Source organism: Hoplias malabaricus, chromosome 7 (genome assembly GCF_029633855.1).
Source record: "Hoplias malabaricus isolate fHopMal1 chromosome 7, fHopMal1.hap1, whole genome shotgun sequence".
NCBI lineage: Eukaryota > Metazoa > Chordata > Actinopteri > Characiformes > Erythrinidae > Hoplias > Hoplias malabaricus.
The window spans coordinates 21,478,134-21,502,228 of record NC_089806.1 but is presented as its reverse complement, the minus strand read 5'-3'; the positions used below and the strand labels follow the sequence as shown (position 1 = coordinate 21,502,228).

The 24,095-nt window shown below is 37.7% G+C and overlaps 1 protein-coding gene across 1 annotated transcript in view; it reads right to left on the bottom strand.

Moving 5' to 3' along the window:
- The window catches only part of tns3.2 (tensin 3, tandem duplicate 2), a 55,481-nt gene that overhangs the window by 18,425 nt on the left and 12,961 nt on the right, over positions 1 to 24,095 (bottom strand). The window contains exons 12-16 of the mRNA XM_066676519.1: positions 23,819 to 23,917; positions 14,067 to 14,897; positions 7,796 to 7,905; positions 7,470 to 7,602; positions 6,512 to 6,592 (exon numbers count right to left, since the gene is read on the bottom strand). Of these exons, the coding sequence (XP_066532616.1) occupies positions 6,512 to 6,592; positions 7,470 to 7,602; positions 7,796 to 7,905; positions 14,067 to 14,897; positions 23,819 to 23,917 (1,254 nt within the window). The remainder of the gene's footprint in view (positions 1 to 6,511; positions 6,593 to 7,469; positions 7,603 to 7,795; positions 7,906 to 14,066; positions 14,898 to 23,818; positions 23,918 to 24,095) is intronic.

Sequence of the window (24,095 nt, the reverse complement as noted above, 5' to 3'; positions counted from 1 at the left end):
ACACACACCTCAGACATTGAAGTGTGCCTTTAATCAGTCTAAGAGTACAGTAGAGAAGAACTTTTTGTCTGGAGGTAACTTCTCACATTTTTCAATTCAAGGCTGCATAAAATGGCAAGAACAAACTGTTAAATCATTAGCATATAATCTCTCTCTCACACACACACACACACATTTAGTCACAGACTCAAACTCCTCAAAATCCCATAGAAATTAACTGAAGAACACACATACCTAGAGAAGCGGTCATAATAAAGAATTCTTCACAGGAAATTCATTCACAAAATACAAGATGATAACACAAGTCAGCTGTGGCTGCAGTCTGTCCTATTTTGGGGAAGAATTCCAGTCCACGTCTCTGTTCGGTTTCAGCTCTCACTGAAAATGTTTTTCTCCACAGTGCTTTTTTGCTCCAATGTTCACTCAAAACTTGTCTCTTTCTTTCCTCTTAGTGGACTGCTTCCTGGCACAACAACTAACGGCACGTCGCACAAGTTACTGTCTGTTCTCTAGTGACTCTCCCCCTGCCTCCCACTCTTTCTCTCTCTCTCCCTGCCTCCCTGTGTGTGTGTGTATGCATGTGTGTGTGCGCGCGCGTCTGTGAATCTGCTGTGCCCAGATTGAATGAAGTCATTGAGTTGGCCGCGATTTGTGAGGCTCCAGATGGAAAACTACTTCACTCATGAATCCTACAGTAATGTGCCATTGACTGAGTGACTTAGGCTTTGAGGAAGGAAAGTGAGAGAGGTCCTGTCCCAGTTCTTATCCTAAGCCCCTATGAAGGGTACGCTTTCATTAACTGTGATTCTAGCTTTTGAGGAGTGAGGGGAAGCAAGAAGAGAAGGTGGGAAGGAACAAGTTTGTGTAGTGTATTGAAAAAATGCTCTGTCTTTAGAATAACACAGTGATTCAGATAAGAAAACCAGTAAGAGTAGCTGGGCTAATCTGCACTTGACTATTTCTGTGACATTATAAGAATAAAAAGTCACACAGGACAAGAGTGTATGCCAATGAGAGCGAGGAGAGGAGGGAGTGAGGTAAGGAGAGAGAGGGCACAAGATTAGTGGGGAGACTGTCTTAATCCTTCCCATGAGCCCCAAAGTCCCTGAGGGGCACGCTTTCCTAAAACCATAGAAAGTGAACTAAATGACTGTAAGCATTCCAGCTTACAAAAAAAACAGCCTGGGCACACAGTCATCTCATGTCTGTTTCAAGTTAGCATCATGGTTAGATAAACAGTTTCCGAGATTTTAAATATATGAATTATAACCTAACCCTATCCATTCAGTGTGGACAAATAATAATTCTCAGTTTAAGCTTTTGCTCACAAGCTCTTTTCATTTAAAAATGGAGATATAGCGTGTGTGTGTGTATATATATATATATATATATATATATATATATATATATATATATATATATATATATATATATATATATATATATACTTTCTAAACAAAGGGTTGTTGAAAGGGTGCAGGAGGAGTGAATAATGGGACAGAGCCAGAAATGGAGGGGGAGGGCATTATGAAAGAAAAGGGAGGACAGGAGACAACTGCCCCTGCCTGGTGTGAGGCCAATGGACACAGAAAGAGCCCTTCAGCCTCATTAACATGTGACTTCACAGCCACCCTCCTGCCTTCCACTGACCACTCCACATTGTAAACAGCAAACCCTTGCAATCTGTCATCTCCAACCAAAATGGCAGAACAAGGGGTCAGAGTGCAGGACGTCCTCCTACAGAGATCCATATGCTCTGCTTTTCTTTGGGCATGTGCAACCACCCAAAACATCTGTTTTTGCACACACACACACACACATACACACACACACACACACATATACACACACACACACATATACACACACACACGCTAATGCATTGTTACACAAAGTGTGGGGCACGCTCCACTAGTGGGGTGTGTAGGTATTGCAGGTGGGGCGCATAGAATCTAAAGAAATAAGCATTTCTTTATTAATGAGCCCATCTTTATTAATGCATTTCTGCTTACTCAGTAAAAAAGCACCCACTCACAATGGGTTAATTAATAGCTTTTAAACATAATAAAAGAGCGTTAGATGCGACCCCATAATAACAGCCTGTCTGGAATCAAAATATGCTTTTTTTAAATTTTTTTTTATTATTATTTTTTTTTTTTACAAACCTTTACTTTGAAAATGCGCCACCGAGATTAATGCGCTTTGTCTGTGAGTCAGACACAGGGTCTTCTTTCAGCCTTCGTTAAGGCACCTGTTCAAATATAAAGCTGCTCCAATCACCAGCTTCACTGGCCTCCGATCCACCGTCAGAGTCTGGTTTATAAAGTTATTTTTACCAGCTCTGGGCTTGAGGTCAGTAACGAGAGCATAACAGATAACAATGACGGTTAATTACAGTTATAAAAGCGGCTTGTGTATAACTGTTGGAGCAACAGAGGAGGAGTTGGTTAACATAATATGAATGCTGCGGTTATAAGGTTTTCGCTGTGTTCTGTATACATTTTAACTCTGTGGTTTCATTCAAATTGCTCCTTTGGAAATAAATATTGCCTGTTTTCCATTTCCTACAATATATAACATTTTTAAGTGGATCTGTAAAGCTGCCATGTGATTGCTTTTGTATTAGTATAGTCCCCTAAGAGAAAAGTATTTAATTACCTATCAGCAACTGGGCTGTGAATCCATCAAATTCCAAGTAATATCTACAGCCCTTTAACTGTTCATTGGTTGAGTATGTATTCACATAACTTCTGATACATACATACATTATATATATATATATACACACACTGATATGTAGATATAAAAATGAATTCACTTGGCAAAATTAATTCACTCAGTTTTTAGAATCATCATACAGATTGTAAAAATCATAACAGTACTATATATATATATATTTGTTTATATTACAAGTTTTAGGGGTAAGCTGAACTATATAATACCATAACATGCAGGGTAATGAGTAAAATAAGTATTATATATCTGTTGGAAGACTTACTGAAACAACAGCTCTAATATATTTGCTTCAATAAGTTCAGTAATGGAGATTCAAAAGGAACATGGAGCCAAAATAAATATGCAGGAAGAAATGCCCCAAATGGCACAGAAATGTTATTACAATAACAAACATTCTGCTTATTCCGTGCTTTCAAACAATTTACAAGAAAAGGACCAGAAGGGGGAGCTACCTTCGAACTACTGAACAAAAAGAGCTGTGCTCAAAAATATTATTCAGAGAATACTTATGATTCAGTGGGGATCAACTTCAGTGGACAACTCAGTCATTTTAAACAATTTGAAAATGTTTTTTTTTTTTATCCCCTAAAGAAAGTCTTTGACAGTCTTTCTCGAGTTAATATCCGTTTATCAGTGAAAGTCCTTTTCCTTGCCCCAAACATCTCAGTAAATATTTACACTAATCTGTCAGTGTCTACTTGGCTGAGAGAATCAGAGTTTATCTCATGTTTATTTTAAATGAAATACACAGTAAGTTATATAACCAGCTGTCTTTTTCCCACATCAGGAAATTAAAAAATACACAACACATCCTCTGGACATGCAGCCTGGGATCTCAAGGGCTCACTCTTTATCCTGTTTGTTTATTTCCTATTTTTCTGGGTTTCTTCAGAATGAGCCTAAATGGTAAAGGAAAGCCACTGTCTTTATATAAATCTACAGTGAAAATGTGATTAAAAGTAAATTAAATGTGTCCTGGAGCACTAACATCTGTGTCACAGTAAGGACTGTTTGTTTTTGCAAAATAAATAAATAAATAAATAAAACAGTTAATTAAATACTAATGAGTATTTCATTAAAAGTCTGAAGCAATAACTAAAGACTAAATAGACTTTTCAAAAAAGCCCTTTATGTGATTGCCGTCAGTTGCATGTTAAAATAAATAAGCAGCACTGGCACATTATGTAAGCTACAAACCTTTTCAACAAAAACCATGAGCCATTTCAACATTTAAATACAAAACGAATACTGGTCTCCCAGGTCTTTGAAAGAAACTGAGTAGATCTGTAGAACTGTAGTCCATGCTAAAGTATTGCACTGCTTTCAAAGTTGGCCAGAATTTAGACAGGACATCTGTCCATCATCACACATTTGTACATATTATAGCATGCAGACCTCAGAGAGATCTGGACATCCTAAAATCCTGAATGGCCGAGGCCACAGGAAATCTGTTTCCTGGCCCAAAGGGCTGTTTCCTGAAGCGCAGAGAGCTATTTTTAGTAGTTTTCAACACAGCAGTGAAAAGCTTTTTATTGTAACTGATGATTTCGATGTGAAATTCTGTTGAATGCCTCTCCATATTATAGGCACAAATACGTTTACTCACAAGCCAAAGAACACGTCAATCCAATTTTCCTAAATATAACTGTTTGCATCATTTGAAATCTTCAGATGCGTTTTAAAATTTTGAAATTATTACAGTAGAAGAACTAATGGAACCGTTCAAAAATGCCTCAAAAATCTCTTTACATGAATTTAAATTAAAATTTAAAAAGAAAACCTGTCTTGCAGAGTTACTATTTGAAGATATATGGATATTTTTGGTAGGGTAGTAATAGCCAGAAAGACCTATTATAACATTTTCATAATTCACAGAATCATTATAAAGATATAATAGTAAAAATCATATAAAATAAGCCAATGTCTTAGTTTTCAATATCAGTATACTACACCTAACACAACCTAATAACATCAAATCATGTCTTCAGCTATACATCAGGAGAGAAGTATAGAATTATCACAGTGCATGAATAAAATTCTAATTAAGCACATTATAATATATATAAATCTTTGTTTTCTTTAAAAATTCCCATCTCAATCCAGTAAATGTTTAATTTAAAAATGCATTTCACATGGCAAGCTAAAATTTGCATCTCTCTCACTTTCTTGCTCTCTCTCCATCTCTCAAACACACACACAAACACACATTTGATGATGTGCACGTACACACACACAAAGTCATAAACACTATCTCATAATAGGTTCCCTTCCCATATCCTTGAGTGATATTACAGGTCAACTGTACAGAAAGGAAATCTAACAATCTTCAGAACTCACAAACTGTGCTGAATCTGTGTGTTCAGTGAAAAGAGTCGCTTTAAATTCTGAATAGGTTTAAAATTTGCTTTAGAGAAAGTTTCATAAGCCAATATGACACCTATATAAGACAGTCATGACATAAACCTAAACAAATATTTCATTCATCCATCCATTATCTGTAACCGTTTATCCAGTTCAGGGTCAGGGTGGGTCCGGAGCCTACCCAGAACCATTGGGCACAAGGCAGGAACACACCCTGGAGGGGGCGCCAGTCCTTCAAAGGGCAACACACACACACACCTATGAACACTTTTGAGTCAATCCACCTACCAGCATGTGTTTTTGGACTGTGGTCGGAAACTGGAGCACCCGGAGGCACGGGGAGAATACACCAAACTCCTCACAGACAGTCACCTGGGGTGGGATTTGAACCCACAACCTCCAGGTCCCTGGAGCTGTGTGACTGCGTCACTACCTGCTGCACCACCGTGCCACCCAAAACAAATACTTTAAAGCTTATTCCATTCCACTTTATTCAGAAACACAGAAGTAATATTACTTGGTTAGTTGTTTTGAACCTATCTGAAATGCCTTACGAGTGCTTGTTATTATAGTTTTCACTCTCTGCACAAACAATGCCAGTTTCCTGAGAGTGTTTGACTACTTGGCAATAAACTGTAAGTAGTACCTAGAAAAACTAACTGGAGCTGACACATCCCAATATAACACCACAAATATTATAGCAATTCATCATCTGTCAGAGCTTGCTTTGAGCTTCACTCTGGTGTCAAACTAACACCACTCTTTTGACAGATAACACTGATTATATTTCAAAGCTTGATAGTCATGACACTGGGTGAAATCACACAGCATGTTAAAACAACTTGTATTACGTTGTAATTCAGTGTATAAATATCATAATGACTTGACATAGCCTAAATTTTTGAAACCCTAAAATTAAACAAAATGTCCAAGGGCCATAGTCAAACAGGAAGTGCCAACTTTTGTCATATAAGCATTATTACCTCTGTATTATTATATGGACTTATTTATCCCAGAAAGTATCATAATGCAACACAGGGTATGGTAGGTCAGAATGAATGCTGTAATACGTATTTTAGATGTTTATGGAGGACTACGTAAGATGTCTTGGCAAATTTATGTTCATGTCATATAGCTTCGTCAACACAGCTGGAAAAAAAAAGCCAATGTTTTTTTTAACTAAGATATTCAATGTCATCATACCAAGCACAAAGAATGTAGTTAACAAGTTTAAGTTTGTTTCTTTGATCACACAAAATCATGCTTTGAACAAACACACTTTAAACGTGTTTAATTTCCATGTATTTTACATGGAATTTTTATATTTAGCACAAACAAAGCAACATCTTTCAGTGTAACGCTTCAAGTTCTTGTTTGCTCACAGTAGAGAGGTTGGCAGGTGAGGGTAGTTTACCTTGCTGTGTCCTTGAGAGCATGTGCTGTGCACTGGGTTGAGGACTGTGGCTCACGTGGGAAAAGTCATACACACTCTTCACTGAAACATTTACAAAATCATTGGTTAATACACGCACACTTAAAAGATGCGGGATTTGAATTAAGACTCAAATTACTACAGAAATAGACAGATTAACAGAGATTTTGCAGATCAAAAGCTGTAAAATATATTTGTCCTGCTTCTTTCTCATTCACAAACTGATTTTAAAGGGGACCTATTATACCCCCTTTTCCACAAGTCATCAGAGGTTCCTCAGGTCTTAATGAAAATCTGTGAAATGCTTTGGTCAAATTGAAACAAGGATCTAACAACACATTTTTCTTACCCTGTCTAAACAGCCCTGTTCAGAACAATCAGTATCAGCACCTGTTCTTTTAAAGGAAAATGAACTACAGCTAAATTCAGCACTTGGTTTTCTTCATTCTACAGCACATTCTAGTTTTCACGATATTTAATCAGTGCCCTTATCCCTCCGCGCTCACTTTTTTATTTTTTACTCAGTTTAACCTCGTCTTTGAGCCCTTATATAAATGCAGGTCCAGCGATGTGAGTGGAGAGACTCAGACAAGAATGTGGAGCAATTCTAAAATGTATACTATTTACATTAGATGCAGCAAAAATCAGAGGTACTCATTTTCATAACCAAGCACACCACAAAAACCCATTTTATAGTTTGTGACTTGGTAGACACTACAGATATCCAGAGATTTATTTTTTTCATAAGATGTCACCTTTAAAGCTATATAACTCATATAGTACATTAATCACTATGATAGAGGTTGGAAATACAATGATATTTAAAGATGGATGAACAATGTAAAATTCACAGAAAAGCATGAAAAGAAATGGGACATTTTGGAGCAGTTGCCTATGGCCCTAAGATCACCATGCTTTCTAACTAAAAGATTAGACTCACCATAGGGTGTAGGCGGGGACACAGGAAATGCAGGTGTTGATGGAGGCTGGTTAAGGTCTGTCCATACAGTTCTGTCTGTCTGTGGAGTGAAGTCTCCGTAGTCCACAGTGTTACTGCCATAAAGACCTATAAGCTAATTTAAAAACACACAGATAAGTTTGGTGCAATAACGTACTGCCCTAAATTTATGGTTAGCAATGTCAAACCACTCAAAAATGCAAACACAATAGGCCAGATGTTATTTGTGCATGGGAGTGAAATTAGTCATATGGTTTGCCAAAGCCATCTTTATTTCATTACACAGCAGGGTGTTTGTGTGTGTATACCTGAGGTGTTTTGGAGTCAGTAGACTTGGGTAACACCTGTAATAAATCACCAGCAGGACTCCTAAATGCATTCTGGTATGTGACATCACTAATCTGTCTCCGCTTCCAGCCTGAGAGAGAGAGAGAGAGAGAGAGAGAGAGAGAGAGAGAGAGAGAGAAGGAAAAAAATAATACCATTGATTCCAGATTCATCAGTCAATGGTGGAAAAAATACTGCTATTCACATACTTGTGGCCGAAGATTAAAGAAATTAAGCACAGACTCACATCACATATACAGATGTTCTACTAATGCATTTTCTCTTCAGAGAAAAATCCCATTAGTCACTAATATCTTGAAGAGGTGGTCTGAGAGGCAGTTTAACCAGATTTTTAAGTTTAAACGCATCTGATGCATATTCAACTAAAAAACACCAACGAAATTCCTTCCGATTATATTCAGACCCCAACCCAATACAACTAAAACTACTCTCAATAACCTGAATGCTCTTGCCTCTGCATATAAAGACTCAAAACCACCACTCGACTGCTGACACTGAAGAGAGACATTTCTTATCATTCAGTTCAGTCTTTAAAGTGAGTCATCTACTGGAGTGAATACAGTTGCCGTCAGCATGCAGGGATAGTTAATATAAAGTAGCAGTAGGTTAATTTTTACTTCAGCTTGATGTTACAGTCTCTACAATACAGTACACTTTTAACAGACAAGTTTGCACTGAAAGGAGGCCATTAATTCTACACAGCCATATTCTCCTGTAATTGTATAACACAGGTGAAAGGAAATTACTGCACATATATTTAGGATTTTCAAGATGGCAACACTAAATTCGCAGAAATCAATTCAAAAAGAAATCAAGGTCTAATGCAGCCAATGTGGGAGGTATTTAAGCTAGTTTGCATAGTTTCCTACCAGAAGACAAGTTCATTATATCCAAAACGCCACATTTAAGAAAAGGAATGTTTTTTTGAAGCTGAATGACATAATTCATAACAGTAGTAACTAATTTCCCAAGTAGTCTTTCAAATTAACTCCAAAAAAAATAGAAGATTTGTTTCAGAGTGCAACAACATTATGCACTACATAAGAATTACATTTCAATCTGCCTCTTATGTTGATGTTTATCAGTCCTTCCAAAAAAAATTCTGGAGTACTCACTGCACACTGAGCTGCTGATAAGTTGAATAAGAACATTTCAGGACAGGAATTTAAATTAAATTAAAGGGCCAGAAAGAGAAAACAGTTATACAGCTGTAGCTCAGTTTAAAAAAAAAAAAACGAAAAACCACCCTGGTACAGATGCTTACAAAAACATGTCCCCGTTTAGACATGTGCACTATATTCTAATGAAATGCCAGTTTTAGTATACTGAACTTTAGTAAACGGAAATCTAAAGCTGGCAATCTGTGGCTATCTTTACAGAATTACTAAGGAAAGCTTCTGATGCAAATATGACTGTAAAATAAAGCATTAAACCTTGAGAGTCATTAGCTGGATGTTTGAGTAGTAAAAGTAAAACAGAGGGTTTTTTTTTTATTATAATGAATAGTCTCAAATGGTCACACAAAGCCAGACACGATATTTTAAGAAGGTTTAAAGTCTGGTGACAACATGATAAACATCTGGTGTTGGACTGCAGCAAAATCTGATGCAAAGAAGCGTACGCCCCCTTTAAACCCCACTCACAAATTCCTGTAATCCAAGCTCCTTTAATTTGTAGTAGAGTCAGTAAAATAACTGCTCTGACAAGAATAATTAAAATATTTCGTTTCTATATAGGCCACAGGACTGTAAACACATCGTCAAAACATTTCACTCAGGTCAGACATAATGAACAACGGCTTACCTGCCTTCTTTCTCATCCCCACCCCTGGATGCCAATGCAATGCTGGGACTTTTTTCCTTCATGGGTCCCTTTTTATAGAGGCCAGTGTATGTTTTTTCTACCTTCCTTATTCACATAGTGTTATTCACCTATAAGAAAACACCCAATAGCTACGCCGATGTTCCGGATGGCTTGGGTTTCTTTCCTGACTGGTGCGGCATGTACAATACGGTCTGTCCCAAAAAGTACCCTACTCCCTACATAGGGTGGAGAAAGTTATAGATATTTGAATATCATATATGTTGAAATTCAGCCCTAGTGTTTTGAAGGTGCAATGCAAAATTGTACCGTTTCTAATGTTTAAGGTAGTGGCTTTCGAAGGAGGGTGAAAATACAAGGAGGGAGTTTTATGGTTAATTTTTGTTTTGTACAAAATCATCTACTCCAGCTTTAACATCCACAGTACACTCGGTCAACACAAGCCGAAGTTCTAGCTAGCAGCTAATAGATGTGTCTTGCCCACTGATATCTGATTGTTTACTAGAACTAATTTCTTTCTCTAGCAAGAGGTAAAATTTATATTAGATATGTAGGAACTAGCTTTATCTCATTCACTCAAACTCACGTTTAGCAAAAAGCTCCAGAATGGGGACGTTTTAGTGCTCTGCATCAAGTACATTAGTGCCCTTCATCATTGATATAAAATTAAGATACATACGTGACACATACTCAGAACTGTGATTAGTACCCCTCAATATGTATAACAGTGAACTTGTTTTATTGTGTTATTCTGACTACTGGAAAGCACTGTGTACAGTGTCATTGGATGGTAACTGATCTGTAAAAAGGATGTTGCGATATGTTACAAGTGCACAATAGATGAACAGAGATTTGTAAGATTCACAAACTCATGAATGTGATGTATTCTATGTTTTAGAAGTGCATAGCACCATAACACACTACTGATAGTGGCACAAAGAGGTGAAGAAAAGTGAGGCTGTAAGGTACCGCTTACTTCAAATGCATTCCTGAGCCCTTACACAATTTGTCCACACACAGACAGACACACACACACCCCTAACAGGACATGTGCCAGAGGACATTTACAGTAATAATATGCCACATTTTTTTCTTTCTACTACAGGGTCAGGGCTTTTTTTTTACTGTGTGTCTGTGTTTGAGGGTGAGCAACAGTGAGTGAGTGAATGAGTGAGTGAGGGAAAATCCCAGACCTCCTCATTATAACAGCCATGATTGTAATATGATATTGTACATATGCCAGATTAACATAGAAAATCAGATAAGATCTATTGTCTTTTTTCCCTTTTCCACTCACTTATATATGGATATATTTTTTGTGTTTTTACTTCTGTCTTCTTGTCAAGTTTTTATGCCTGCTGCAATGCAAAAAATGTGGATAGGAGGCCTATGAAAAGCTTTCCTGCCGAAGGTGGTACTTTCATTGTGTTGTGTGTGGGTCCCAATGTCTGGATGCGGTGTTGAGTGCACTGTACAGAATTAAATATGCCATTATTTATGTACTGACTTTAAAATGTTGCTTGTAATTACTTGGTCAATCTTCTGATGCATGAAGAGGAATTCAAGGAGGCAAAAGCATCTTGTTGTTTTAACATCCATTGCATGCTGAAACCATACCAATTATATAACCATATAAATTTATCCACTGTGCACTGGCTACACACCAGAATGCACCTCATGTTGCTGTTACTGAGGGAAATAACAAGTTGTTCTAACCAAAACAATGTATTGTTGTGAAAAAATTTCCAATTTTAAAACCAATCAAAAAATTGGAGCAGTCTGTTCTGCCTGCAGCCGCCCTAAGCTCAATCAAGAATACACTGGCATTCACAAAGATAATTTTTTTTTTATGTTGTATGTCATTCTAAGAAATTGACACAGACTATTCAATTAGCATATTTTTCAGTAATTCTCGTTATAATAATTCATTATTATTTACTTTTCCAAATATTTCTAGAGGGAAGATAAACAAATATGAAAATAAAAACAATAAAAGTAAGAGGTAATAGAGGTAACAATAAATGAGATAATAAGGGTTAAATATGCCTCAAATGTAAAACTATGTATTTAAAATATACATTCATAATGGCTGATATTATTTCCTAGATCATGAGTGTAATGTGGTATCGTGAATTACGGTTATAAGGTATTTTTAAATAAGACCACCACATCACACTTACCAAAATGTGTTTTGGACTGTGGGAGGAAACCAAAGCATGCAAAGGAAACCCACGCAGACACTGGGGCAACACACTCCAAATTTCCTCACAGAAAGCAAGCCAAGGAAGGGATTGAACCCACAACCACATGGCTCTGGAGCTGTATGACCATAGCACTACCTGTTGCCTGCCGTGTGGCCCGAACGTTACATATTATGCTACACAAATCCTTACATATGTATGTTCTAAAATTTACTTTGTTGACTATCAATAAAAATATCCAGCACTGATGTCTTCTTAAAAATTCTTCTTACTTGTCTAACTAAAGTAACTGAGGGTTCAAGCAGGTGCTTAAAAATCATCTTGGATGAAAGATGATTCTAACAGATTTCTAAGGACTGAAAAGACTGAAAAGTACTTTACCTTTTGTACAAATGGAAGAATATTCACAGGAGTCTAGTTAAGAATCTAGATCACACAGCCAAGCTCCAGGAACATTTCCACTGAACTTTTGTGTTTTAAGAACTTCAGGCTCATGGGGATGCGACGCATGGAATGAATTTCAGATATGGAAAGTGCACTTTCTTTCCAGGAATTTTATGACAACTTTAGTACAGTTAGCTGCGAAGAGCAAACAATGCTGCAAGTTTAAACAAAGAGAAAGTTATATGTACACTTAACAAAGGGCCTTGAATCTGGATGTGCGCATGGACCTACACTTTACACATTTGGGCTCGCAAACACACACACAGCACACAAAAATGTGAAGGAGTACTTTCCATAGCCCAAGACACCACACAGAGGTCCATTATATATATGTGTGTGTGTGTGGCTTAACCTGAAACTGTCCCAGCCAACATAAGCGTTCCACCTGAGTTAAAGAAGCAGATTTTTTTTAAACACAGTGAGTATATTTAAAAGTCTTCTGAGAGTTTCTGTAGGTCCAATTAGTTGGTCATGGGGTCTATGTTCACTGTTTCCATTGTTTTGGTGAAGTCCAGCAGTTTCCAATAAAACTGAATGAAAGCCTAAATGCTCAGAAACGTCCAAAACACAATAACTTCACTCAGCATAAAATCAGTTCAATAAACAGTTTTTGTATGTTGTCAAGACCAATATTTTTCTACATCCTCACTTATGTGACAATGAATGCACAAGAAAAAGAAAAGTAGGGCATAAGGAACACAGTGAATGCTGAAATAAATTACATTTTCAGTTATTGATGACCCAGTTTACACATGGTCTCTTCATGTTTCTTGAGTATTAGGATCATGTCTGGATAGAGATTATTCACATAAAACATAGCTGTAAGACACATTTAAAACAGATTTACTGAAACCACTTTCGGAGGACTGAGACACATTTCAGACAGATGTTACTGAAGTGTAAATACATCCATCTCTTCATGCCACATTGCACAACCAAAACCTTGTCCAATACAGCATGTCACAATGCATGTGATCCATGACTGTGATGAGGAAGGACACACACAGTTCATCCCCAAACGAAACAAAGAAGTCATTTGGATATTACACACTACAAAGCAATCACATTTGAGGGTGATTAGCCCGAGATGCATTTGATTACCCTGTGTAAATTCAACATTTGGTTAAAATCTTATCAGGATCCAATTTATATGCTAGTCTCATGTAACAACCAGATGTTAATTAGATTGGTATTATACATTTGCTGTTGTAATGTACTGATAAATGTTTATTAAATATTGAAAAATAAAACAACAATACAAGGCCAGGAGATGGGGACAGCATTTGCATCATTCTCTAGGTGGGTAGGATGCCCTACCCGTCTCTCCATCTCTCTGCCTGCAGTGCTAGTTTAGCATAGGCTGTTGTTATCATTACATTTTTACACGTTTACATTAAAGTTAACAGTAATACAGTCAATGAGCCTATACATTCTAAGCACATATATTCTTTTTTTTCTACAGCACATTTGAGTGGAAACCTTACATATTACTGTACATGCTAACTTCATGCAATATTCACATATATGCTGAAGGGTCAGCTTATGAGATTCATTTAGGTAAATACGAGTGAGTGAGTGAGTGTGTGAGCGAGCAAGTGACAAGCCATTTCCATGAGCTTAGCATTCAAAAACATACTGACTGGAAACGAGGAGGCTACTGTTTTAGCGATCTATCAATAATGCTCATTCGGAAAATTAATATTACAGTGTTCCAATATTGATAAAGCAATATTGACACATTAGTATTAACAAATAAATTGCTTACCAGATTGGTTGGATTTTGCTTGTCCAGCAGAATGGCCAATGCCATTGCTGTGCAGAGAAGCTGAACGCATTACGTGACCTCGGGCCCGTGTTGGCACAGGTTCAAACTCAGGGTCCAGGTCTAGGATCAGCTGATTTAGCTGCTCAATTGATTGGTCAATATCCATGGCAAGGGAAGCAAACTCATCATCTTTCTCTGCCTCTGGACCATCACTTGTTGGCATGATGGAATTGCTGCTCCTACTTTCCAGCTCCTGCTTCTGTTCCAGTCTGTCTGATGAAGGGTATATGTAGGAATTAGCAGAGACTAGCTGCTGTTGCCTGACCCACATGTGTGTCTGAAAGCCACTGGACATGGTGGTGTCTTTGGGAATGCTGGTATTATTCACTGCATTACCGTATGCCTCGCTGGAGGCCGAACATGCCTCATCTCTAACTTCCCCTGTTCCAGCAAACGATGACAAAGCAGCAAGTTCGTGGCCTGTCTCTTTGGAGAAGTAAGTGTCACTTTCATGAGGGCCATCGTCATCATCCAGAATAGCAGTCTCCCGCTCTGTGATCACTGCTTTTCCGTTGATATGAAATGCAGTATCTAAATGGTGCAAATGTTCTCCAGATGCTTTCTCCTTTCTGGGATTGGTAACTGCCAGGTCAGTGGTCATAATCTGAAAATCACCTTCCATGTTGCAACCAGCTATTGCTCTATGGAGCTGAGAGGGTTCCTCAGGGCTGTGTTCACTCTGGAATCCAGGAGCTGGCCCTCCGGTCCACTGTGAGTTGCTGGACAAGCCAGAATCACTGCTCACAGAGTGAGCACGCTCAGTCGGCTGAGCTGGGGGAAGAAAGGTAGAGACAATTAGAATAGAGAAGTTATTACTGTGGTGCAAATGCACATGAAGATGGTAAGACCATTTCAATAAGTATGTTATATACATATGAAGTATTTGTCCTGTTGCATAGATGTACATATGACCTGCATCGCTTTACAGGCATGCCACACAAAGGGATTTAATAAAACATGCTTTAGTATTAATGTAGAGTTATTAGTATTTGCAAAATAATATTTTTACATAAAATATCTCATAAAATAAAATATCTGATAAGCATAAATATTATCACTTAAATTGGGGACATCATTTTATATCTTTGTCATGCTACAATGGTAATATATTATTTTACATAATTTACCAGTTTTTGTTTTATCAAAGAAATTGGCTATTTTCATTTGTAGATATTCCAACAAATCAAGACATCGGTAACTGACATCACTGATCTTATACCAGGTAAGCAAAAAAATACACAAGCTACATTCATCTGCTGTATTTCACTATGGTGATTCAGAGGTGTGTAAAACCACACTACAGATGAAGTGTCCACACTTGCTGACATACAAGTCCACTCTTACTGTACAATGTGTCAGAATGGAACGTCTAGACGCTCCATGTCAACATACCATCAAAGAGTCGCTAACTTGTTAGTCACCACACACACACCCCACATAGGCTTTGTCCAGATTCGCTGCTGTGTGACCATCATATGGCCTTGAAAAAGCAGCACATCAGTCATGCAGGAGCAGCTGAACACTGATCAGACCTGATAACATTTGTCATGTCTCTTTCTCGCTCACTATCTCAAACACAACACACGCACATACAATCCTGTTGAACATCATGGCAAGCCTTTAGCATGAAGCTACCAGCAGTGTCATTCATGCAGGCTACAAAAACACACCCAGTCCTTTGCTTTATCACACACATCCACATTTCTAACATCTCGTGTGGCTAGGCTTTAAAAAGTCCCCTTCTGTATAGCTCCTAATTCTCTAGTGAGGCTACACTCACTTAAACAGCATTCCAAACTCAGCAGTTAATCGATCTGTTCCATATGTTGGGTTACACTACACAGCTGTACTAGTGCATTAAGCCCTGCGAGGGGCTACTAAGAAATGCAGTGTTTATCAATCTAGCAAGGGTTTGAGAAAGGTGCAGCTTATGATTTTACCCAATATTCAGCCCAGTGTAGCCATAAATACATTCATATATTAGCTAGGTCTCCCGCAGTCACACAATACTGCCAAGCTAATAGAGTGATGGCTCTACATGCTTCCTCTGAGAAACATAAATAAGTTGTTCGGGTAAACTGATCCCTGATCTGTTATATCAGCTAAGAAATGCTCATCTTTACTAGCAGAAAAATAGAGGTGTGGAGTACCCAGAAAGTGAGGCATATTGTGCTCTCTCTTGATATATTGGCAAAGGATGCCTGAGATATTATGAGTGGCCCATAGACTGCTGCATCACTCTGCAGCCACAGGAAGATGCTTTTATATGGAATAATAATTATTAGAAGTAATAAGAATAATAGAAAATCAGCACAAACATCTGCTCTATTTACCTTCGATAATCTTAAAACCATGTGTCCTTAAAAGATAGTGTTTGCTAATGTTTCCTGGACCAGTGGGATTATGCCAATAAAATATCTTCACATGGAAAAGTTTTAAAATTGAACATGTGACTACATTCCCTGAAGTAGGAGAGAAACTTGGGTATTCCCTTTTATCCTGAGTCTGGAGTGCTTTGTGGTTTTGCCTCAGTGCACTGTAAATCAGTGAGTAAGAGCAGTGAGATAATGCTTTGGCTGGTGCGTGATAATCTCACCATGTGTGCCCAAAAGGAGACATGTGTGCTGGTGAGGGCTAAACATGAAATATTCACCGAATCCTAAAACCCTGTTACACAAACCAGATGCAGCCAGAGAGACCAGAGAGGACAGGAAGGCTGTTCATTTCAGCACACATGCACGAAAATACAGGATTTCATACAATCTCTGTAGATGCATTTTTTTCCCCACAAATCCCTTAAGCACTATATGTAAATGTCAAAAGATCAAGAAGTAAAATTTTCAGTACTGGAGACAGTGGGGGTGGTTCATCCTTTTCCTTTTCTTATTGCTTCCTTTCATTTCAGAAGGCATGCTTCAAAGTTCACCTCCACATATCCAAAGTCCATTCTTAGAAATTGCTTATCTTGATTCAAGTAATTCAATCACGTTTGGTGCTGTATGTGTGTTCTGAAAACACAAGCAGCTTTTTTTTTTGGTCCATTTATTAGTGGCTTTGGATACAGATACTTTTCAGATCCACAGACATCTGCTGCCTTCTCACAGTATGTTGTTGTTGTTGTTGTTTTCCATATCAGACTTAAGAGTAGAGCTAAACTTACTTATATGTCTTTTATGTTACTTTTGTGTTTTATGAAAGTTTGATGGCGAAGATTTGGTCATCTACAAGGTCTTGCACAGTTGTTAGGACACCCATTTTCAGAAAATATTGTAAATGGGATGGATGATATGTGATTTTTATATTTGTCAGAATACGTTATGTTACCCTTCTAGGTTCTGATTAAAAATATACATAAATGCACTTACCCATGTATATGTCTTCATATGTATTAACATAAACATATAGTACAAAGAATTAGTTGCTACACTTTGTAGATGGATGATAGCAACAAACAAGAAGAACCCCAACAGACCCACATGCCCACACCTCTACAAACTAGTAACACATAGCTACCAGAGTCTCAAGAGACAGAAATTCAAATACCAGGCATGCATGATAAAAACCCACAGCTGGCTGCTGAGACTCACTCACAAAAACAGCTCCTTTCTCTTGACGTCATTTTTCACAGCAATTTGTGTCTTGCAAAAAACTGTTGTCCAAACTATTTCCTAAAATACATAAAATCCCAAACTAATTACAGTAGACACTCCTTGTATGTATTATAAATAAAGTTAATATTACAAAACAGATACGGGATTACAAATACCTAAAGAAGCCCCTCATTATGTTCACTCTAGACTTACTAAATCATTCTTAGCAGCTTACTACAGATCACATTCCAACCGCAACTTGACATTCAATTCCCAAAAGGTCAATGCATCACTGTTATTGCACAACTATAAAAGCACTAAATCTCATCTTCGTTCCTACTGTATTGCTTAACCTTAGAAGTGCAGCAAATTAGCCTCAATATCATTGGGCTTCATGCTGAAAAAGCCACACACCTTACACAGTTATAAACCAGCCTTCTTTGACCAATAAAATAGCGCATTATACAACACACTTTAAAACAACTAAACAGAGATGATAAACCATAAGTCCTTATTATATGTGTATCAAATATACACTTTTACTTGTATCTAATAAAACTTTGATTACAGCTTCAAAACCATAAACGGATCAAGCACAACCACAAAACATTTTGTCCACCTTTTTAATGATCTTTAATTATCCCTTATCTTGCTGAAATAATCTGATTTATAATAATCTATTATTGATCTTTGATTAATAATCAACATTGTTATCACTGTTTGCAATACGAGACTGCATCTGAAATATGCAGCCAACTAAACAAGTGGCTTTAGGTCACAAAAAAACAAGAGGAATGACGAGAAAATGAAGAGAAAAGGCAGATAGGTAGGTCTGTGACTGAGAGGAACAGGAAGGAGGAATAAGAGAGCGAAAAAGTTTGAAAGTTCTAACCGTGAGTTTCATCTGGTGACTCCACTTTTTAGGTCCATATTCTCACTTTCTCTCTTTCAGCTTTTCCTCTCTCTCTTTCTGCACAGCTTTACGCAGGAAGGCAGCTTGCATTCTTTGCTGTGAAGTGATAACAGCTCCCCTGGGCTGCTTTTCTTTCCTCTTTCTCCCTCTCTCCCTCGTTGCTCTGATATACTCCCTTCTCACCCTCTCCCTTCTTCTCTACCTCTCTTTCTCCCTCCCTTCCTCTCATTCTCTCTCGCTTATGCTCTCTCACTCTCTCTCTCCACAGGTAACCCTGTGTGGTGCCTCTCCTGATGTATGGGAGGATCCTGGCTAAGGAAAGATTATTCCATTCAAAGTAGCCAACAGTCCCTAAGACATAGGTTTTACACACACACACACACACACACACACAAAAAGACCTTGAGTCGTCCAAATATGGTGGAGGGAATGTAAACAGGGGGGTGGAGCTTCATGAAGGTGGGGAGCAAGGGGGGTTGTGGAAGAGGAGAAAATGAGAGAGAGAGAGAGAGAGAGAGAGAGAGAGAGAGAGAGAGAGAGCGTGAGAGGGAGAGAAAGAACGTGAGAGAGAGAGAGAAAGAGCGTGTGAGAGAGAGAAAGAGCGTATGTGAGAGAGGGAGAGAGCGAGAGAGAGAGATAGAAACTTTCTGGTGGTCAAACAGTGTAATTATAGGCATAAGCTACTCTGAGCTATAAATGAATATGTGCACACAGTTCTATATTTAAAAGTGTGTGTATATCATAAACTTAAAATCTGAGCACTCACATGCTCCTAACATAAGGAATCTCTAATTACACATCAGTTCAAAACGGAATCACACAACCAGATGTGCATCCACCCTAAATCATGGCCCTCAGACACACACACACACACACACACACACACACACACAATTGTTTTTATAAATGTATACAAAGTTTTATAGATTCTTAGAAAACAGATTTATACATATATTTCAAGTTTAAAATGTGAAACATGTGATGGTATCCAAACGTCCAAAATGACATCTACATTTCTACTCTGAAACTACCACAAATTAATAAAATGTAGTTATTTTTGGAGTGAGGTGACACTTCTTTGCTAAGTAATTCACGTCACTTTTTGTTAATGTTTGGTTCTCTGTAAAAAGGCTATGAATCAATTTGTAAAATCAGGTTCTTCTTTTTAGACTTTGTGTTTTAGTCTTCCTGCCATTCATCAGCTGTGACGTCTAATGCATACCCTCTTTTCTGGACACAGGACTACAAAACCCCTGTTTAATTGCATCATTCAGACCAAACATTGCAGAGAGATGCATGTTATTACAGAGAGAAGCAAATAAACCAGTCCTCAAGAATACATTATCACACTGACACAGGCCACAGGATATATGAAGAAGCTGAAACCGGCCTTTATCAAGCCGTGCTGATCGTGTATTAGGGGATTAGTTTTAGAAGGGAGAAGTAAGTGTGTGTCTTTTTCCAAAAACTACTGCTTTCTACACAATCACATTATTTGTAATTACCAATGCCATTTTGAACAAAAATGTTTCCTTATGTAATACAAATAATAAATAAATATCAAATACAAAATTAGTGTGAACAGGCACTTACATTTCTCAAAACAATATTCTGTGTTAAACAACAACCAAAAAAGGGTTGTGTGTCAATTGTTTTAGTAAAAACAGATCAACACTTTCACTCATACACTCACACACCTTTCCTCTTTCTTTCTATGGGATTTTAATTACACATCGAAAATATGAGCATGTCACATGTTCTGGCTGTCTTATTTTTTTTGAAGCTATATTGCCTGCTGTACATTCCCTTTAAACAGACATACAATGCCTCTCCTCTGCCATGTATCAGGCAAGCGTTAACTTTAGAAGCTAATGCATCACAGTTCTGCTTCAATAACAAAGTTAGCTGTAAACATTTAGCAGCTGTTAATTCATAATTGATTTTTATCCATTCTGTCCATTAGTTGTTACAGCCCTAACACTCCCGCACACACAAGCTGCATTCCTAGGCTGTAGCTGAGCTCAATGTGGCTGTTTCAATGTGAAGGACTCTTTGTTTACAGCCTAGAGATGCAGCCTAATTTCAGAATGACTACAAGAGCACAACTGATGCATTCTTCATGGCCCTCATTTACCATCACTTCTCTGTGCAGGTACGGTTCATTGGAGAAAACAAGATGTGGCCCAAAACAAAATAAAAAAAATTGCGTCAGGAGCAGAGATCATTTACCTTGTAAAGTGTAAAATGATTAATTCAAATATGTCTCTATACCATGTTTAATCAACAAAATTATTGGCTTATTGTATATTTTACAATACCAAAGACAGAATTTATTTAATTTAGTAGTGTTTTATCTTTGGTCCAAGTTGAAAAGTAAAGTTTATTGTTGATATTTGAGTGTTTAAGGTTGCAGTTGAGTTTTAATAAAATTTAAAATATATAATTATCTTGCAGGATATATTAATAATCAAATACCATTTATTTTACCTTATACATTAGTGCCTCGAGGCAGATAAGACCTTTTCCTGTTATGTCACGGCACACCCTCCTTAGACTATTCCATTTGCGTGACCTAAGTTTCTAAGGAGGAGCATTCATAAGACAGTCTTACCTCGGCCACAGCCTAGGCTTTGGAACGCAGCTACAGAGTCTGATGCTTGGATTTGTTTTGCAGAGTGTGGCAAAGAAAAACACCCAGACTTTAAATATCCGGTCTGGCATTTCCTCTGTCTGGAGGCCAGAATGAGCTCAAAAACTTTTCACTCCCAAAAACTCAGTCAGCCGTGTACAGACAGCATGAAGTCTCACAGAGATGCAGGCCTGTGGCCTGATGGGGACTTGAACCTACAGCACCACGTGAGCAGAGCAAAGCCTCTAATCACTGCTGTAAATGTCCCAGTGCTCTTTAAGCATGATTCAGTGGTCTCTACGGCTCTCAAAGTGAGACTACTTCAAGCGTTCTGTAAAACACAGACATGGGAACTTCCAGACCTAACCATGTTCAGGTCAATTACATCTACTAACAAATAAATCTGTTATTTTTTCCAGCTGCGTGTGACAGTCTAGCAAAAGCACACAATAAAAACAATGCTAGCAGGGCTACACATGATGGTAAACCTGATGTTGCTGTTAAAAGAAAATGAACATTGTGGCAGGATGCAACACTGCGTTAACGTCTGACATTTGGGTGAATTTTAAAGAAATCCTTTGGAAAAAATTAAAACAATTAACAAATCGCCTCACCCCACCTCCTCCTCTCCTACCATCACATAATGTGACCGAACTAGAAGGGTGAAGGTTAGCAAATGAATTCCCTGAGGCATGTGCAGTCAGCAACTGAAACATTTTGAAACCTGGATGGCTTATGAGGTTTTAGACATAGAGCAACATCCTGCCCATAAAAAAAATAGACCAAATTAGGGTATATCATATGTCTAAAACTACTAATACCCGCCATCTTAAAGCCTAAATCCTGTGTGTAATTTGGTCTAATTTACAGATAACATGATTAAACACCAGAATCACTTAAGCAAGTCTGTTTACAGTTAACTATTCTTTTAAGCCAATAACAGCAGTTTGATGTGGGTGAAACTTGCTCATCCAAATCTTATCGAAATCCTTGAACTTGTGTTTTCTCCTCAACAGTTCATTTACCTCAGTACGGGTAAGGCTTACAGTAATCAAAGCTCCCTGATTTAGTCAGTAGTTGAAACCATAGCAACGTTCTAGCAACATTAAAGTACCCCGGTAACAAGCATGTCTGCTTTAGTGATGATTAGATTTTGTGAATGCAGGTCGACTGCAGGTTAAGTGTACAGTAGAACAGTGCAGAGTTGATACGACGTACATTAGCAGGTCAAGTGATAAGAGTCAACCAGAACAGCCAAGTGGAGCAGAATATTTTCCTATATATTTGAGCCCATATTAAAACACAAGTGCATTCACTTCAGCCTGTAAAATGTTAACAGAGGTCAGACGTCAAGTCTGGTTAAAAAAATAACGAACACTTCCTTGAACAATCACACTAAGCTCCATATTTAAAACCCTCTCTGTTCTATGTATATCATCGCTGTCCAATTTAAAACATGTATCTCCCAAAACAGCAACTTTACGTTCTTATCTTTCAGTGGAAGTCAATGTAAAAAGAGCATTCCTACTGGTCCATTCATCATGACATTTTACACAAAAATGGAGATCCATGTTTTTAGTTAGAGAGTGAGGATATGTGTGTGTGTGTGTGTGTGTGCACAAGGAATAAAGATGGATCCTGGCTTGTCAGAGAAAAAAGAGAGTCTGTTTATATCTCTGTTATGCGTCTTAAACAACAATAACCCTTAAAGCCATGGATGTACTGTGAACATTCCTATGATTACACCCTGTACAGTAATCCCATAATGGAAAAACAGAGCTTAGACTATATTAATTTGCACTGTACAAATATAAATTAGTATTGTGAGAAAGGGACGAGTCGATATTTTTTTTAATATTTCAAGTTTAAACTTTCAAAGAGTAAATTTGTATTTTTGCTATGAAAAAGTGTCTGTCTCAAATACCATACATTCACATAAGACCTATGAAGTGTTTAAACAATTTACGCTGCCTGGCATCCATTTTGGTCAGAGTTTTAAACTTAGAAATTCCACTACATTCGGCTAAAGTCTACCACAGTATTGGATAAAATCCTATAAATTTGAATTGAATTTAATTCCATTTATTTTGCATCATAACATATTTTAAGATCATGTCTTAGTCAATCAAAATATTCAAGCAAACATAGTGGATGGAATTTCACAGGTCAAATCGCATTTGGTTGCTTAAACTGTGCTTTCCCTTCAACAATTCTATGGTCAGACAATACATTTGGAGGATAATTATAGGTCCCTCTGTGGGTGCTTGTTTACTGAGAATGTGTTTTCCAACTCCTTGTAAGTGAAGCATGCCTCCACATGAATGGCACACCAGCAAACAAGATGTCCCCAAAATACTGGTGCTGAAGACATTTCCTCACAATAATAACATCCTGAGCTCCCTGACAGTGGACTTTGTTAAAGAAGAGAGGATGAGTAACTGTACACAAATCATGTGTGCTATTTGCAATTAAAACATTTATTTATTTGAAGGAATTAAACAGATTTATTTCCAGAGCCCTTAATGTGCATGAGTCAGTGGAATGTTTGTGGTTTCAGTACCTTCTGCCGCAACATTTTCATATGAATCCCAGTGAACAAGAGGATCCAGAGTGTCGTAGTCTATCACAACAGCAGAGCTATTCCTCCAGCCATCACTGCCTTTATACAGAGAGAACAGCCAGCATCAGCATCACAGAAACAACTCAAGAACAAAATCATGTCATATCTAGGGCTGACACAGTTGTGATTGCTTAAAAAAACACGTTTAATATTTTGTTGATTATATGAGTAATCAGAAATGTCTTAAACATTGTTCAAACTGAATAAATGAGCCAGG